The following is a 19,399-nucleotide window of genomic DNA, read 5'->3' as shown; positions in this document are numbered from 1 at the left end:
CAGAGCAACACCTGGTATTCCATTTTAAAAAGCACAGACTTGCTCTAGGGATTAACAGACAAGTACAGTGTGCTCTGGAAAAGGCTATGCAAATCCAACTACTACCCACCTACAGGAGTGCAAAACAAAACAAAGACTTCATATAATCCAGGAACTATTACCTTATTTATGCTAAAGTGCCTGTATATTCTTTTGATTGCTTCATTGAAGAGCTCCAGGGCAATAAAAACTCATTCAGTTGGAAAATCTAAGAATATTTAAATGTACCATAGAGATACAATACAGATTCTTTGATAATTAAAAGGAAACAGTCCATGCACTGGTCTAACTCTTATATGTTAAGTGCTTGCAACACAGAACAATATTACTCTTCTACCTGCAAACATTTTTCATGCCTGTGAATAAACAGACAGACAAACAAAAATACTATCACAACCTCCATGCTGAAAAGGTTGTTACTACAGAACAACTTTGCTTTATTTTTATTTGAAAATAGGATTTGTGTGGTTCTTAGTGGTTATATTCATTATGTTTAATAAAAACATGTTTCTGTAAGACAAAAGCAACAGCACAGATTTTATTTTTCTATCCACATCTGAAAGAATTTTGGGATTTGATCATAAATTACATTTGCGATTTTTGCTTAGGAGTTATCTTACCATCTGAGAATTCACTGCACTAAGAAATAATCCAATTCAGTATCTAAACTAGAGTAACATTTATAAATTGGCTCTAGAGTCTATATCACCTCTCATTTACCCCATTAGCTTTAAACAAGGCTATTAATGAAATGCAATCTAGGTCAATAAGTAAAAAAACAGACTTTAAGGTTCTATCTAGCAAGGTTTATACTCTTCTAATGAATTAAGAAACATAAAATAAATTCATGCAGAAAGCCACAGGCTCATAGTACCACACAACAGTTTTACTGAACTATAATCAGAGTTGTTTGCAATCATTAATTCATAAATCATCCTTTGGGGATTTCCCTACCTAATCTGTCTAAAACCATCTGTTAATAATGCTGAATAGCAAGAAAGCTGTTCTAATTCTTCTTGTGCATGATCACAGAGAGACAGTGTTGATTTAATACCCATTCTACTAGAGAGCTACAAAAATTCATTTAATCTGCAAAAAAGTCATTAATCAGATCTCAAAAATATGAAAGATAAGGTACCATTTAAAAAGAGCAATTGATTTTCAGCTATGTCAGTAAAAAGCATCTTCCTTCAGCCACTTGACATGTTAGTCTGACTCATTTATCACATCAAAGACTGAGGTATTGACCGTTATAAAAAAGTACCCAAGCTTAACTCAAAGCCAATTTTACTATCCAAGGGTACACATAAAAAAAAGCCTGAAAACACAGCTGTTTCACAATAGTGCTGTTGCTCATGTGATAAAATGTTCAAGTGCAATTTTCTTTGTAAAGCAGAATATAATTAGTGATAACATCATTAATTATTAATGTAACAAAATAATTTAATTTACCTCTAAGTTATTTTAAGGTACTCCTGGACTCTCCAGCATACCTTATAAACCACACCTGTAAATGATTATCTATTTCTCTTTCAATATTTCACAATGACCTAGCCTCCATGACTAAAAGCTGTCAATTAAAAACTAGTCTCATTAGAAGGAAACCTGCAACCACATCAGCCAAGAAATTCAATTGATACTTTGAAATAATCACCTTTTCTACATACAGATGACAATCTCCTAAGATTAACTCTCCTGCATAAAGCAGAGTGAAACAACCAGGCTCCTTTAGGGGCACAAAGCACCACGTGTAGGCTGAGTAACAGCTGAGGTTTTGCCAGAACAAGAATTTGCATGAAGCACAAGATGCTCAACACAAGCCAGAAGCTCACAACTTAACCTGCAGTACCTATGGAACCGCAGGGAGAAGAGTCACTGAGTTGGTGACTAATTGCACCACAGAGGTGCAAGTCTGCACCCAGGCAGCACCATATGCTTCCAGACCCACAGCAGTTACAGCATACGATCCACGGCAGAGTCTCTCTGCTGTACAGGATGTAAACTCTTCTGAGTTTAGCAGGAGGTTTGCCTCCCTCCGTGCAAGTTACAGCGCAAGCCTTTACACCACAATTCGTAATTTTATTACTCAACACTAGTGCCAAGTTTCAAGCCTAAAGTGAGTACCAAATTAATTCATAAGACAGAAAATTCTGGAAAACAGCAGAAACAGCTTCTCAAAGCTTTCAAGTTACCAAAGACAAGGTCCCAAGAAGCATTTTAAAAGGAGTGCATGCAGATCTTTTCTTTCCCTCAGATGCTATGAGCTAAAGACAAATATGGATCATCCTACTTTTTCCAAAAAAGAATTTTCCCATTCTCCAAAAAGAGCTATAAGGGGCAATGCACAAGCTCTGGCACCATACTGGAGCAACAACAGCCAACAATGTAAGAATCCTTTGGCACCTTAGACATATGAAAGAGAAAGCCCTAGAGGTACCAAAAAATGCCCAGTTAAACAAGAAACCCAATGGAATTGCTGGAACAAATCTGTCAGTGCATCTGCTGCATGGAAAATGCAAATGAATTGAAATGGATCCAAGTTTGGACTGAGAGCTGGAGTTCAGAAAGGCAATGAGACTATGCATATTCCTTAAAATAACAAATATTGTGCAGAGAGTATATGAGACACTTCTATTTAGACTCTAATTGAGAAAGAGAGAATGCATTTGATTAACAAGTTCTAAAGTAGGTATGTAATGAGCCTGTACTGCAATACAATACTATAGCTACAGACATTCAAACATCAGTTTATATATAAGACTGATGCATTATGCAGAGGGAAAAAAATGTGGTGGTTCCCCCCCATCTTTGTAGGCTTCCAAGAATAAAGAGCTATTGATAAATAAATTAGAAGCCTAAACAGTACTTTTAATATAGGACTGTCTACTTTAAAGCTGTTAGAAAAAACAACTAAATTTCAGAAGGTTTCTCTTTTCCTATCTCTCCAACCTGTCTAGGTTCTTCTGGTGAGCTGCACAGCCACTCCTCCCAGCTTTGTGCCATCAGGGATCTTGCTGAGGAGGCACCTGCCCCTTCATTTGAGTCACTGATGAACAAGTTAAACAATACTGGGTCCAGTACTGAACCCTGGGGGACACCACTTGTGACAGCCCCTGTGCCACTGATTACAAACCCTCTGGGATCTTGCTGTTCAGTCAATTCTCAGACCACCTCACTGTCCACTCATCCAGTCCACACTTCTTGAGATGGCTTATGAGGATGTTGCAAGAAACAGTGTCCAAAGTCTTGCTGATGTCAAAACAGAAAAGATCCCCTGCTCTCCCCTCACCCATTCAGGAAGCTGTTTCATCACAGAAGTCAATCAGGTTGATCAAGCACGATTTACTTTTAGTGAATCTATGCTGGCTACTCCTGAACCCCTCCTTGTCATCCATGCAGATGGAGACTGCTTCCACAATGAGGTGCTCCATCATCTTTCCAAGGATTAAGGTGAGGATGACTGGCCAGTAGTTCCCAGTCTCCTCTTTCTTACCTTTTTTGTAGGCCAAATGACACTTGATTTCTTCAGACCTCAGGCACCCCTCCCTGACCTTTCAAAGACGCCTGTGAGCAGCCTCGCTGTGGTGTCTGCCAGCTCTCCTAGCACTCATGGATACATCCCGTCACAGCCCATTGACATATGCATGTCAAGTTTGCTTACATGTTCTCTAACCCAATCTTCCTTCCAACATTCCTTTACTCTGATCTCCTGAGTTAGAGATTCCTGAGGGCAGGTGTTGTCAGTGAAGACTGATGCAAAGAAGGCATTCAGTAACTCCACCTTCTCTGCATCCTCTATTACCAGGGTCCCACCTCCATTTAGCAGCAGGTTCACATTCCCCCTAATTTTTTCTTTTGTTATTGCTGTATTTGAAGAAGCCATCTGAGGACCTCCAAAACAGCAAACCCGCAAAACAGTTTCCCCAAAAACACTGCTAGCCTATGGACAAAATCCAAAGGTCAGCAGCACTGACATACTGAACTCCATGCCGGCAGTTTTACACTTCTCTTAAAGCTCTCTCTTGGACAATATATGCTCCATGGAGAATAACATCAGTTCCACTAAAGATACAGTAAATGTACCAGCTATTTCAGTCCATTTCTTAAGGAGTTATAACCCTGATGTACTTTGTTACTTCCTTATCACAGTTTTGCCCTATTCTTTTGGCAGAAAATAAGAACAGAGCAGAGCAGCTATTCATAACCGTGCTCAGCTGCAAAAGAAAGTGAAGCAATCCCTACTCCAGAATGTATGTCTATGAGGTACTCAGAGAATCTGTGTGGAATCAAAGTGATATGCAGAACATGCTATGAAAATGTCAGATAAAATGAACTGAAGCAACTGGCCAACATTAGATGCTATTCACTAAGATTTCAAGGGACTCAAAGATACAATGGATTGTACCAACTTTCTTAATCTCCTGCTTAAAACCACGTCAGTGAGGTATGAAAGTTGGCCTGACACTTGGACACGTCAAATCAATAGAAAAAGTTAAAAAGAAGTATTGGCCACCCAAATAAATATGACATATAAGCAAAGATTTAACAGAGGTGTTTGTTAAAGGAATTACTGCCTCACAAAACAACCAGATTTCTCTGCAGACATCACCAATTACATGGATAGGAAGACCCTCAACTGAAAGAAAACCAGAAAACAAAATTCACACACCAGTTTTCAAAAGACATCAAGCAAGTGTCTAAGAGAAACAGAAGCAGATCTTGTGCATGAATATTGAACTCATCAAGAGACAGAATGATGAGAAGGAAGATGAAGGATATCAGAAAGTGAATGATTACCTACTTTAATACAGTTACACAGATACCTAGTACTGCAAAGTACTTCAACATGGTTTATTACATATAATCACAAATAGAGAGGAGAGATAAGCAAGTAATAAAATGATGAAAAATTGTTGGTGATCCCAATTTATATGGGACAGTAAAGGTAAGATCTCATTACAGAATTGCAGAAACATCTTGTTGCACTGACCAGGGAACAAAATGTCAGACCAAAAAATCACTGCAGATCAAAGTGACACAGATGGGAAAGTACATTCCTAGCTTTCCTTATGAAGGCTAGGTCTGAGCTGACCATTATTCCTCAGCAGCACGATCTTTTGATTACAAAACAGACATCCATGAAAACATCTGATTTGCTTATGATGAAAGCAATTTCCAGGATCATTTACCTAGTTCCCTGCTCAAACCAAGTCTAGTTAGTGTTATGTTTATAGTCTTATCCATTCTGAACTTCTCCAAAATTGCAGACTCTATAGGAGCTCTGCACACCTCATCCAGTGTTTGGCCTCCCTTACATTGAAAAAAGCCTTCTCTTACACCTCATTAGACTTTCCCACGTTCCAGCTTCTGCCCATTGCTTCTTATTCTGTCACCATGCATGTCTGGCATTAGTCTGTCTCCTCCATACTGCTATTAGGTGGATAACTATAGACTGCAGTAAACTCTGCCACTGTCCAGACAAAAAACAAAACAAAACCCAAACCACTGAAGATTCAAGTGATACAGAGAGGAAAATACCATCCTAGCTTTCTATATGAAAGCTAACAGACCATTATACCTCTCTTCTTGAGGTGGAATGAGCCCACTTGCTTCAACCTCTTCCCTTAGGTTACACACTCCACTTTGTCAATGTTTTCCCTGGTACTGTGGAGCACAGAACTCAATATGGTACCTTATGCTGCCTCACAAGTGTCAAACAAAAAAAAAAAAAAATCACTTCTGCAGTCTGCTTGTTACGTTCATGCTACCAATCCTAGTTGCAGCTGGCCATCACTGCTGAGCCCCACTCAACTTGTCCTCCAGGACTCCCATGCAAAGATTTCCCTGCAAACAGCTGATCCCAGTCTGAACTGTTGCATGAATGTTACCCTGGCTCAGCTGCATGACTTGAACTTCACAAACTTCCTGTCATATCATCTTTCTAGTCTCTGTTCCTCTGGCAGCCCTGTCATCCACAGTATCAGACACTCCCCAACTTGCTGTATGGAAGTTCACATGCCTGTTGAACATGCTCACCCCAACATTTAGATCATTAATAAAGATGTTAAACAGCACTGGCCCCCATATCAGTCCTGATAATTGACCAAAAAATAAAACCAGGGCAAAGTTTAAAGATTACACACAGACCTGCAGCTTGATGCACAATGGCTATTCTAAAGTCATACCTTCGGTCTGAAAACTGCATTAGTGAGCTTTTCACCTAATTAGGAAAACATCAGCTGTGGGATCTTCTTTGGGCTCTAATATACAACTCCAGAAACTTTGGAAAAACAGAACAGTGGCAGAACATTATGTAACATTATATAACATTTACTGAAATGGGAATTATTTTAGCCTGCTTCAGAGAAAGCAAAGAAAGAATACAACAGTAAAGAACAGATTTGTTTCATTCACCTCAAGGCCCTGTTAACTTACATAGAATCTATGACTGACAACAACAGCATTCAGAAGCATTGGTATCACGGGCTTTTTGTAAGTAAAATAAAGAAAAGCTTAAAAGCTTTTCTTTTTTACTATATAGGTCAAGTCAATTTCAAGAGCTCTGGCAGGATATCCTATACCAAGAAAATTGGAAAAACATGCTCAGTAAACATAGGGGCACACAATCATTCTCCAAACTGCCTATGACAAAATGGGCTTTCTGAAAGCTGAGCAGCTGTAATACATTGGGTCTGCACTCCAGATGCTGGAGGATAGGGTCACCTTCAACTGTGAAAAGTGACTTTGTTCTTTCCGGAATATAGAAGTATAGGATGATTTGGGATGCAAGGGAAATGTTACCTAGTTCCACTCCTCCTCTGTCAAGGGCTAGGACACTTTCCACTAGACCAGGTTACTCAGAGCCCCATCCAAACCGGCCTTGAATGCTTCCAGGGATGGGGCACCCACAGCATCTCTGGACAACCCACTGCAGTGTCTCACCACCCTCAAAGAGAAGAATTTCTTCCTAACATCAAATCTAAACATACCTACTTTCAGCTTAAAGCCATTCCCCCTTGCTCTATCACTACACACCTTTGTAAAAAGTCCCTCTCCAGCTTTCTTGCAGGTCCTTTTTAGGTACTAGAAGGCTGCAACAAGTCTCTCCAGAGCCTTCTCTTTTCTAGGTAGACAGATCTCAGAGTTTCCCTCTTTTTCCCCAAGTACCTGACTGTGAAGGTTGACAAATACCTATTCCGAGTATTCTCAGAATATTTCCTTAGAACAGATCTGGACAGACAAAATCCTACAGCTGTGAAGGTGCCCGACTGCTCCTACACTAACAAACAGGTACCGAATGGCAGCTGTGGAAGCCACTGGTGGAGCCACATCCTGAAAAGTGCTTTCTCCCTGCCTTTGCTTTTCCTCAACTGTTTAAATGACTTGTTATTAAATGAGTCAACACTGACCACTTCAAACACCCTTCCTAACGTGTGTTGCCAAAAACCTTCCATTAAAAAAAATGGACCCCAAAATAATTAGACTGGAAATGGGTAGCAGCAATGAAGGAGATGCCTAGACTTTTAAAGCATGTTATAGTTATATTTATTAATGGAAAACTGAACTAAGGACACCTGTCCTGAAGAAGAAAATGCTACTTATTTCAAAGAAAACTGTGGTACTTGACCCCAGAAGCCATCTTTTCTGAACTGCATGCCACATGCTTTGCAAAATACTGTACAATGATTCTTTTCACAGTGCAGCTATGTAGATAATGATAAAGAAGTGTTAGCAAATATGCTTAATACTGCGGCTTAAATTTGTCATCTTTGTCATCTATGGCACTCTTAAAAATGGGTCACATCAAGGTCTGAACAAATGCGGTTTAACTCTGTATATACTCTAAGTTTTAAAACCTATTTTAATCGGTTTAATAAGTATATGCAGTAATGACTCTAAGAGTAATTTCTCCTGCCAGAAAAACAGGAATCTTATACCACTGCTGACAGCAAATGTACTCTGTTACAACACAGACTATAAGAAAAAAACCCCATGCTGCAAATTAAAAAAAAACAACCAACCAACCCTCACAGTTGCTGAGGAAGAACAAGCAGGCAAACACATGTTTACAATATTACAATGAGGATGATATACAGAACAGTACATGAATTTAAATAAGAATTAATGGCTTCTTTTTTTTTTTCTTAAAGATTTAGCCCCACATGAGAGACTGAAAGTGAGTTTGTCAGACAAGGCACCTTTTGTTTCCTCTTTGCTTAAAATAAGTAGTGAAAAGCAATAGGAACATTCTTGTTGGATCCCAGAAACCTGGGGTTTTTGAGTTTTCTGCGCTGTCAAGCACTGACCCCCTGGAGAACGCTGCTTTTGACCTGAGGCCTCAGAAACTCCTTCTAAATATGAGTGATAAAGTTAAAATCACGAGTGTGCAGTAAAACAGAAGTGTGTGCTCCCACATGGTAATGGATTTTAAATGGCAGGTTTCTATATTATAGTAATAGGTATGGGACAATATGGAGGATTTTGGGCATTGTCACTTTAGGTGTTAATCTTCCTTCTTTCACGGGTTTCAAGTAGTAGTTTCTGGTTGGTCAGTCAGTGTCACACCAAGGGTCATGAAAATTTAGTTATTGGGTTAAAAGTATAAATAATACAAGTGTTAATTCTCTACTGGACTGTTTAGCTTTAAGAAACCTTGTAGCAGCTGCATCTTCCTCCATTTTTCCTCACTTCTAGCAAGCAGCTAGAAGCGCTATCAAATACTCTGTACTTCCTGATAAGATTTCATAAAGAACCAAGCCCAAACACAAGAAAATACATTTCCATCGTGTTTTTGTTAATCCTGGTTCTGAGTAAAGGCGAACAAAACTGACAAACCACTAATTAAGTGGTACAAAACTCCCGTGCCACAGTTACACGTTCTATTTTTTTCAGTAGTATTCAAATACCACATAGAGCTTCTCAGATTTTAACAAAAGGGTAAAATGCGAAGTTAACTTCACAGTAGGAACACAGCCCTTTGCAAGTGTATTTTGTACAAGCAGAAAAACGAAATCCTGAGGGCTACTGCATGCACAGCTCATGCAGAATCCACAAGTAAATTCTGAGACAAAGAAGTACTCTATAAACACCATTTTGCATAAATTTCCAAACAAAGCCGGCCAGCGAGATCTCAACTGAGCAATCCAGATGGAATGGTACAGGCAGAACTGATAAACCACTACAGCAAGTGGGGCATTTTACCAGGCAGGTGTAGGGAGCTACTGCTGACATCATTAGCAACTTCAGCCTGAATCCAAACAGAGCTCAGCGCTCGCGCCTCAAGGAACGCACTTGTCTCAAGTCTGGAGTGCCTTAGCAGGAAAACAGTGAGCTCTGAGTATCCACAAATGCTCAGGCACCCTGTATACAGGGAAGTGAAAGCCGCTTAGTCCTTCTGGAGGATGTTGCTACAGGCTTTGTGGTCAATGAAAAATCATACATGACACACTTCTCTCTGTGGGTTTGTTGCAATGGTAATAAGATCATTGTTATTAGAGAGTACTCCAGAGAAATAAGAACATCTTCACATAAATCTATTTCAAGTACAAATTTAACATATGCAACTAAATTCAGCTTTTGCAACTGAATGCGTTTCTGATTGCTCTTAAGCTTCCTAAGAGGTTTCCCCATTTTATCTCAGCTGTTTCAGGACTAGAAAATTCATTTTACTTTGCCTTGGAACAAGTGGTTCAATCCCTTTGAAGGGCTTTGCTGTACTGACTCTGATTTCTCCAAACAGAAAAATAAACACACATTACCATGATGGGTACAGAAACACAGTTACCTATCAGAAACTCTTCCTGCAGCCCAGACATACATATACAGAACGAGGCTTACCACAGTTTGTTTCCAGATGGATTCCGAGGTATAAACGCAATTTGGCCTCACCAGGACTAGTTATTTTTGTATAGCTCTTACATATTGCTTAAAGATTTTTGTACAGATAGGTTTTGACTTGCTAACTTTACTGATCAGTGCTCAAAGCACAAAAATCCTATACAGCAAACACTGTGGTTTTATTCAGACATTATTTTTCAAGAAACAAAATTCTAATGAGAATGTCAAAACACCAATTTTGTAACTAAACGTCTGAAAAATAAAACCCCCAACAGCAGCAACAACAAAAAACACCAACGCATATAATTACTTAGCAGAGCACTGAAAAGCCCGATTCGGCGGGGCGTTAAGGTCATTTAGCACCGTGCGGGACATGCTAAAAGATAATCAAGACAGCTTGCCTCTTATCGAACCTCATAAAAATCGGGCGCTATCCCGGGGTGCAGTAGGAGCTCCAATCAATGCAACGCTCAGGCCAGACCGCGAAAACACAAAGCTCTGCCGAAGCCCCTGGAAGTCGAGCGCTCTCTCAGGCGCCAAGCCGGGAGGAAAGGAGCGCGCTCCCACGCGGGCGGCCAGCAGGCGGGAGGCTCGGGAAGCTGGGAGCGCTCGGGCGGCGGGGCAGCCTCTCCGTCCCCCTCCCGCCGCGGCGTCCCGGGGCTCGGACCGCAGCGCCCGGCGTTACGCAACGCTCCCCCGCGACCTTGCGGGGAACTTCAGAGCCTTTCTCGGGGAGGGACGGGCGAGCGGCATCACCCACACGGCAGCGGCTCCGGCAGCCGCCCGCGGCCGGCGGGACCCCGGGACGGGCGGGAGGGGGCGCGGCGGCAGAGAGGGGGGTGCGGAGCGCCGCGACCCGAACGCGCAAACTTCGGCGGCGGCCGAGCCGCGTCCCGGGCGGGCAGAGCCTCCCGGAGCTTTCGGGGGGGGGAAGGAAATCATTCTCCCGCGGCGCTTCTCCTACCTGCGACACCAGCGGCACCAGCGTCTGCTCCACGGAGCGCGTGCGGATCTCCAGCCCCGCGTCCGCGCCCAGCCCCGACGAGGACGACGAGGAGATGCCGCTGCTGCTGCACGGGGACGTGGCCATAGCGGGGGAACCGGGCCGGGACCCCCTCCGGCCGCGCCGCCGCTACGCTCCCGCACGGGCAGCCCGTGTCCCGCCGCTCCCCTCGCGCCGCCCCGCCCCCGGGCCGCCACCGCCCCCGCCCCGCGCCCGCCGGGGCTCCGCTGCCACGCCGGGCGATGCCGCGCGCGCGCGCCCGGCCCCCCCCCCCCCCCTCGGCGGCCCCTTCCCCGCCCCTCGGGACGGGATGGATTTAAAGCGGCAGCTCCCGCCGCGCGCCCGGCACTGGGGGGGTGCCGCTGTTCTCCTGTCCACCTCCTTGCCCGCAGCCCAACGCCCCACCCTGCAGCCGGCGGAGGAAGGGAACCGGGACTGATCCCCGCCACCTCCGCTCCCACACGGAGTTTTTGCCCGCGGGGGGGATCCGGAGCGGGCGGTGACTGAGGGGCTCGGGTGGCCCCAAGGAGGCGGCAGTGCGGAGCGGTGCCTTGGGCTGGAGGGCACCGGCTGGCGCGGGAAGGGTGGTCTCGGTCGGGAAGTGTGGGACGCCGGTGCTGGGGCCGGGGAGAGGCAACCCAGGAGCCGCTCTCTTCTTCGGGAGGGCCACAGTCACGATTCGCCTACGTTTAGCATCCGGGGGGCTGGGGATGTGTCTCAAACTAAACGCCGTCGGCTTCTCTCTCAGAAGCCTCACGGCGAAGGGGAAAAAAGGCTCCTGGCTTTGGGTGGTTTGTATTCCATACCTGGCCGCTCCTGCTATCGTTGCCCAGTCCTGGTGCTACAGCAACGTCTGTGATTGATCTAGCAAAAGGAAGGCAAAAGTAGTTCAAAGAAATAAAAGTGCTTTGTTTTGTGTTGTGGGGTTTGTTATAGGCTAAATTCACTCCTCCGCTTTATTTACTAACCTGTATTTGAAAAGCGCGTGGATGTTTACAGGGCTCATTTGGTTTGTGTGTGTTTGGTACGGCTGATTCTTCTACAAGCTTGTCTGCCCAAAATTGTGGACAGGTAACGGAGCTCTTCTGGCTGTTATCCAAACTACCAAGGTGCAAAGCAGCTCCAGCCGAGCACTGGGGCCACTCGGCGCAGTGCCGTGCGGCAGCCAGCGAGCCTTGTGCGGGGTCTGGGACAGTAAATCACTTCCATGTAACTACCTGGTTTCCTGGTCAGAAGTGATGGCTTGCATTTGACTGCTCAGCTCTCGCACAACACGACTCTGTAATCACGTCTTTGGCCTTTTTTTTTTTCTTTTTTTTCCTTTTTTTTTTTTTTTTATGTTTTAGATCAGGGACTTTGTATCATTTTATGTTTTCGAAAAGATTTCTGACCCTTTTTGTAGGTATCATCTTTTTCGCAATTTTGAAACACAGACGTGAGATAAAGGACAATATTTGTTGTCCTTTAGAATTCTATGGGCTTATCCATATTTATTAAAAAAAAGAAAATTGCCAGAGCTGCAAGTATAACGCTAGATAACGATATTACCCTATTCCTAGCTCTTCAGGAAATTGGTTTCCAACATGGTTTCATACTTTCTAAAATGACATCTTATATAACATCAAGTGTTTCAGGGGAGAACTGAAGGCTAAAACCTGCCATGGTGCAAAAACATCTGAATGATGGTGTAGACTTGAAATAAGTACTAGTCATGCTTGATTGGAGTGGTTTAGAGCACTCTTGAGATTTCTTGGTTTTTCTCCCAAACTTTTCATTTTCTTACAGCACCTTTTGTTCTTTTCCAGGTAACATGTTTTTCTTTTACTTCTCAATAGCCGTATTTCCCAGGTCTGGCAACTACTGTGTTCCTTTACATTTTGATAGAGTACTGAGGGCAGGTATGGTTACAGCCTCCCCAAGACTCTGCACTGGGAGAGTTCTGGATCATGAGCAGAAACATCCACCAAAGTGTCAGTAATACCAGAGAGAAGTGCATTCCTTTTTCCCGTTATTCCCACTTATTGACTATTTTATGAATATTGCCATAATGCAAATTGTCATCAGCATCTACAGATACAAATCTATGATTCACATCAGAAATGCACTAGAAGGACATGAACACTTGGATGCACACGTGGTTTATAATTTGACAATTTGTGTCACTTAATTTCAAAGACAGCTGCCTGTCATCTTCAACACGATGGATCAGACGTTCCAGGAATGACATTTTCTGATTCAAAGGGGCATTTCTAACAGAGATTAATGATTTTGAAGATTGTAACTTAAAAAAAAATAAGAAACAATGAGTTTAAAAATGACAAAGATAATTTCTTACAGTTAGTGGACAAATGGTGTGAACTTTGCAATGCCTTTCTGCAGACAGAAGTCCTGTTCCCAGTTTGCCACTTTGTTTTACTGCTTGCGTTTTGTTTTCACTCGAGAAGCATCATTAGTGGGTGGTGCTAGTCACAACACTGTCTAGCTCTCCCAGTTCTCTTCCTCAGGTGCCTCCACTTTTAAGCACGGAAGCCACTGCTCTGCTTCTGGAATCCTGTGTTAGGCAAACAGAGAGCATGTGTTGTTTTTAATATAACACAGTTGAAAAGCTTTAGCATGCTGCAGACTAATATCTTTGAAGACACCTTGAGGAGATCATCAAACATCGTAGCCTGGAGCTTAATTGTGCTCTTTAATTATGTTAAGACAATTTGAATGAGCCAGTGTGATAGATTGCAACCACACCTTTGGCATGCCAACACATAACTCTGAGGGAGCACACTGTGCAATGCACAGCAGTAGAGCGTTTTGCATATGATCATCCTCAGCCCACGAAAACTTTAGCACATCACCCCCCAAATAACATCCCTGGTGGCTGCAGGGTGTGGGGACCACCCAGTGGCCATGGCAGTCTCATGTTACCACTTGTATTATCACTTGAGTTACCACTGTTCAACTCTGCTTTTGAACCTGTAATGTATTTGACAAGAGTAATGCCTAATGGACTATATTTCTAACTTCATAACATAGTCAGTGGTCAAGGGGAAGGAAATGAATCATATCCTCATAGCATTCTGAACACATCAATCTGGTCCTCCTTGTATTGCTTCCAGACTTCACTCAAGGAGGTGACACCTGCTCCTCTGTCCACAGTGTCCTGTGATATTGGGTTCTGTGACTGGTGACAGGTTCCTACACAGAATGTAAGCTAGTTTCCCCTTGTCCAGCTCTTCACTTTTATTGTTCCTGTCTGGAGTAGCTTTTGTGGGAGGAAGCATTACTACTTAGCACAGTGCTGTGCCAGAGTTCTCAGACAAAAATGCTGTTCCCCATGCTCTGACATTCTGTCGAGGATGGCTGTTTTGAGCCTTTATGTGTAGCTAGGTCTCTCACCATGGATGCTGACCTCTTAGCTTCGATGAGAATTACATGAAATGTACTAATGAGTGTACTAAGCATATCTTATGCTACCTGTGCCATGGCTTGTTTGAAGAAGTTGTCAGTCAGCCCCAGTTTGATGGAGCAGTCGGCACCTGCTCCTACCTTCTAGCTAGAATGTGTGTGTTCCCTGGCCTGTTTAAAGGGAAGCGAGATGGATAACACTTACATGGTTTAAATTATGCTTTTGCTAATCTGGTAATTTTGACCAGCATATGGTTCAGCAGTGAAGACAATCCTTTTTCACATGGAGAAACCTTGCTCAGGAAGCAGGTCATCGTTGTTCCATATGTGCTGTTGATGTACAGGCAGCAAAGCAGATGTCATTTAACCAGTCAAGACGGGTTTGGACTTGTGAGCTGTGAAGAGGAGATTAGCAGCTTCTGTCCACGAGGAGCAGTTGGTCTAGGAAGCACAAACTGCAGGGAGAACAGGGAAATACTAGTAAAGGCCAGCTGATGGATCAGAGGGCTTTTAGTCAATTTTGATAATGAGCACTTTTCAACACTTGCTTATAATGAATAAGATATAGGAATTAACTAAACAATTAACACTTTGAGGATGAATCCCAAGGGATAATTGGTTTTTATCTTCCCACAGGGAGCATCCCAAATATCCAGGGGTGAGAGGAAGCAGTGCCTCCATTGCTTCCTTATCTGTCAGCTGCAGTCTGGAAAGCAGAGCTGAGTGGGCTAAGTGTCGGATTGCTCCCTTTCTCTTTCCTCCAGGTGAGATTAAAGTTATAGCAGTGTGGGAGGGGAAAGCACATCAATCATCCTTCCAGATGAAATTCAGAAATCCACTTTAAGGTTAAGCTTTTCCCTTGATTGCCTCTAGTTTCCTCTAAAATTTGACAAAGACATATTTCTTTTTTTTCTTTTCTTTTTTTTTCTTCTTTTTCTTTTTTTTTTCCAGTGGGGATATTTTGCAGACAGCTTGTGAAATCAGTAATTTTAAAGATGGCTAAAAAATTTAGGGTTTTGAGAAATGTCAAAAGAGGGGAGACAAGCATTGTGTGAAATATCTAATCCTGATTATTAGTGGATATTAGCTCCAAAGTATATTACTTCTTTATAAAAACAATCAATCTTTTATGTTTGCTTCAGGCCCCATAGTAAAATACACTTTACAAAGACTGCATTTTTTTTTTTTTTTACATTGAGAGCATTTTATGTGAATCTACAGTGGCTATATTTGTCATTTTGTGAATTTACTAGTTTCACAGTGGGTTTGCAACAGTTATTACAGAAACTTTGAAGAAGAGGGGATATTAAAGTAATGGATAGACATATCTGAAGGACTACAGGCTAGTGTCTATTATCTGAAAGTTTTTCCAGAGCAATGATATAATGATAATATATATATTCAATATATATAATATCTGTGCCCATACAGCCAGAGGGTGATTTCAAGTTCTCTCTCCCTTTGAATTTACAAGGTGGTAGCTGTCAAAATCTTCAGCAAGTAACAGCTATTTGGCTATGCTACCAAATGTGGTACACCTCCAAAACACTTCTGTCCTCTTTGTCTGAGGAAAATGAGGAAGTTTGTTTTGATGGTCAGATGCTGATAGCCCATTATGGCTTCACTGCCTCTTTTACAGAACTCAAAAGAATACAGTTACCTGTGCTAGTTCTCCAGGAAGTCTTAGGACACAGTATTTTTCATCTATCCCAGCACCATCAAGAGACTTCTGTAATAAGCAGAACTTTTTGAGAACACATCTAGGCACAAAACACTTTTCCCGTATCATGCTGAACACAAGGAGCACAGAAGCTTTAATAAACCAATCAAAATTAAAGAAAGAACATTAAAGTCATGTCTTTTTCACTGATGTTTCGTACCAAAGCCACCTGCAGTTGCACATGTGTGTCTGAGGTAGGGAAGAACAAGGGAACAAGTCTCAATCCTGTAAAAGTTTGCTTTTTTTATAATGATAAAATGAAATTTTATTGGCAAGGAAAGATGTAGTGGATAATATATAATGGATAATGCTAGAGTTACCCAAGACTCCATTTTAAGACCCTGCTTTTGGTTGAATATGAATATGCTGAGCTTTGAAGCAGGTATTATGCACTGCAGGAGAAGCTGAAGGTGCTCTGTAATAAATCCTGGGGGGTTTGTTTGTTTGTTTGCTTGTTTGTTTGTTTGTTTTTTCTTTATTTGGAGCTTCCTTATGCTGTCCTTTAATACATATTACTGATATGTAGACTTGAGTCTAACACTGACATTGGTGTGACAGCTTTTGGAGGTGAAAAGTCATATCAGTTTAGCTTCAGCTGTGAATTTGGCCTTATTTCAAAAGGACACCTGAAAAAGACAGTTTCAACTTGACCTGTAAGTAGAAATTAATGAGCAGTTTTGTAAAATAATACCCTAGGAATGGTAGAATGCAGGATTCTTTTCAGACAAACACTAGATTTATCAATGCATTGCTATACCTTTGAAACTCAGTGCAGCTGTAACATCTCAGGCAAAATCCCCTCGATGATCAGTTCCTAGAGGTTAAGCAAAAGTTTTGCCTTATTTCCTTGCACTCTATGAAATTGTTTTGCATGTACATAACTTTTCAAAGGACTTTGGCTGAGGCTTATTCATTACATCAAGGACCTCGCTCTAAACAGGAGCTACCACCAGTTTTAGAGGAAGGCATGAGCAGCCTTGCAATATGCAGATACAGAATAATCAACTCTCACAAAAGTCTTAAGATGACCTGTAGCTAGGACTGGGAATAAGCTTTTGATGCCAAATCTTTTATCTCTTTCAAATCTGTGATCATCCTAACACTGAGTGGTATTTTGTTGGTTTTTTTAATAGTTCCTATGGGTTATAAAATAAATATGGAGGATTAAACGTTTGAAGAAATCTCTAGCCTGCAAAATCTTTAAGAGCATTTGCCACCTAGCAACAGCTCAGAACGTGCATTTTCCTTCAAACAATCTGCAATTGTGTGGTTCAGAAAAAAACTCCACAGTGTTTATAACTGCAATTGTAGCTTATGTAGGAAGGAAAAATGCAGCAAAAGGCTCTGGTTACATCACTGACAAAGGATTTCATTACCATAAGAAGTCCCTAACAGGGTGACAAATAATCAAGATTAAAAAGAATGTGTGAGACCAGCAGAAAGGGAAACAATGACGTTCCCATTATAGCTGTGGCCTTTGCAATAAGTGATATGTCAGCTTTTTCATTTTGAATTGTGCTGAATAACTTGGTGATTTTAATTCATCAGCAAATGAATACTTAGATTAGAAGCTATTTTCTTTTCAAATGCGAGTTTGCTAACGTAGTCATGCAATAAATACCACATTACTTGAAAAGTGTAATAATATAGATACTGCTTATAGATGTTAATGATTTAAACCACAGATACTCTGTTAGTTTGCTCACACATGTGAAGAAACTATGGGAATTATATGAGAGGAAATGTAATTGCAACATGCATGAGCTGGCTGGCTATCAAAATCCTGTTGGTCTGCATTTTGTGATGTTAATGAGATAGTAGGGGAAAATTACACAGATGCTAATGCACATGGGTTCTATTTAGATGATTATCATGCATAAGTCTTTGAAACATCTAAGAGTATACTTTATTGAGTATCAGTTATCCCAGTTGCTCTGTTTTCCTCCTATTATTTTTAGTCTCCTTAAAGGAAATAACCTGGGGGTATCTAAGGACACTGCATCTTTCAGACCTCCCTGACCTCCAAAGAGTTGTCATTCATTAAGGAATTTCACCCATGTGACATTGTTAAATTAACCTGGATCTGTTCTAAAAAAAAAAAAAAAAGAGCAGTTTTCTAGACTTGTGTTCATAGCATTACTTAAAATTCCTTATTAACAGGATACTAAACCCCACTTTGTTTCAGTGCATGTTCTTTTTAAAACCTGGGTTGTAGTTTCTCAGTTAACAAACCAACTTAAACCCAACAAAGACATTACTAATACACATTACTAACAAAATACTTCCAAAGCTAAAAGATATTGTTGCTAACCCCTTACAGGCAGCTGGTAGGATTCAATTCTGTTCCTGGCAGCCGGAGACTACATGCTGAAGTATCAGAATTGGAGCAGAAAATTGTAAGTGCAGCTGAAATGGATGGGGAAGCGGCAAGCTATTGCCAAGGGAGCACAAGGATTTTTGAAATAAGAACATTCAGTGAGTTTATACTAAATATTAAAAGTTCCAGAAAGCATAATGTAAATAACGGAAAAATTTAGAAGCCTCTCTTTTTCAGTCATGTTTGAAGTACTAGAAGTATTTCTTAGATCCTGACATTTGTACTGAATTGCTAGTGCAATATCAGCCATTTTTGGAAAACCTCCTAATGTAGACAGACCCTAATAAGCAAAAGTTTTGAAAGCAAAATGAGGTGTTGCAGTGCAAGGAGAACATTGACAGAATGGACTTTTGCTGTACTCACTAACAGTAGTCCTGACCTGGTGGCTTTTCCATTGGTGCACTTTGGAGTGGTGCCACATGAGGACTGCATGTTCAGGTATCCTCGGGATGCTGTTCATGGTCCTCATCAGGAACAAGGTTGTAGATTTCAAAGTCCAAGCTTTCTTCTTTCACAGTTAGGCTATTCTAGCAATCAGAATGTGAAATCTAGTTGTTGGCTTTGGATAAGGAGAAAATAGTTTCCTAACCAGTGTTTCTTTGATTCTGCCATAAAGGATGGCAAAAACCCTGCTTCCCTCAAAAGAGGAGAAACCAATCTATGGGAGACAGTTTGTGTTTACAGAGTTCCAGGATTCATGCCAGCTATTTAGCCTGCAAGTTGCTTCAGGAATCTCAAGACCTCATTTATTGTCTATGCCTCCATATGTACCCATTTTGATTTCTCACAATGCTATGTATCTTACCAAGAAGTGTAATTAGAAAAATATCACTCTAAAACAATGCATTTTTAAAAACCTAAAACATCACAGCGTGATATGTAATTGATAATTATATCCTGACAGAATTGCTCCCTACTTTGCCTGTCAAGCTCAAATGCTGGTACACATTGGGTAGGGAATCTTAGCCCTTCCAGCAGAAACTGCAACAACTGTATTTTATCTACCTCTGTGTCCTTCTCAAAA

General features: G+C 41.6%; 1 protein-coding gene across 1 annotated transcript in view; it reads right to left on the bottom strand.

Moving 5' to 3' along the window:
* CTNNAL1 (catenin alpha like 1) overlaps positions 1-10,966 on the bottom strand; it is a 57,189-nt gene extending 46,223 nt beyond the window's left edge. The window contains exon 1 of the mRNA XM_062500406.1: positions 10,841-10,966. Within this exon, the coding sequence (XP_062356390.1) occupies positions 10,841-10,966 (126 nt within the window). The remainder of the gene's footprint in view (positions 1-10,840) is intronic.
* Positions 10,967-19,399: the final 8,433 nt, after the last annotated feature.

The sequence above is a fragment of the Cinclus cinclus genome, chromosome 1 (assembly GCF_963662255.1).
Source record: "Cinclus cinclus chromosome 1, bCinCin1.1, whole genome shotgun sequence".
Lineage (NCBI taxonomy): Eukaryota > Metazoa > Chordata > Aves > Passeriformes > Cinclidae > Cinclus > Cinclus cinclus.
This window is presented reverse-complemented; position numbering and strand designations above follow the sequence as displayed.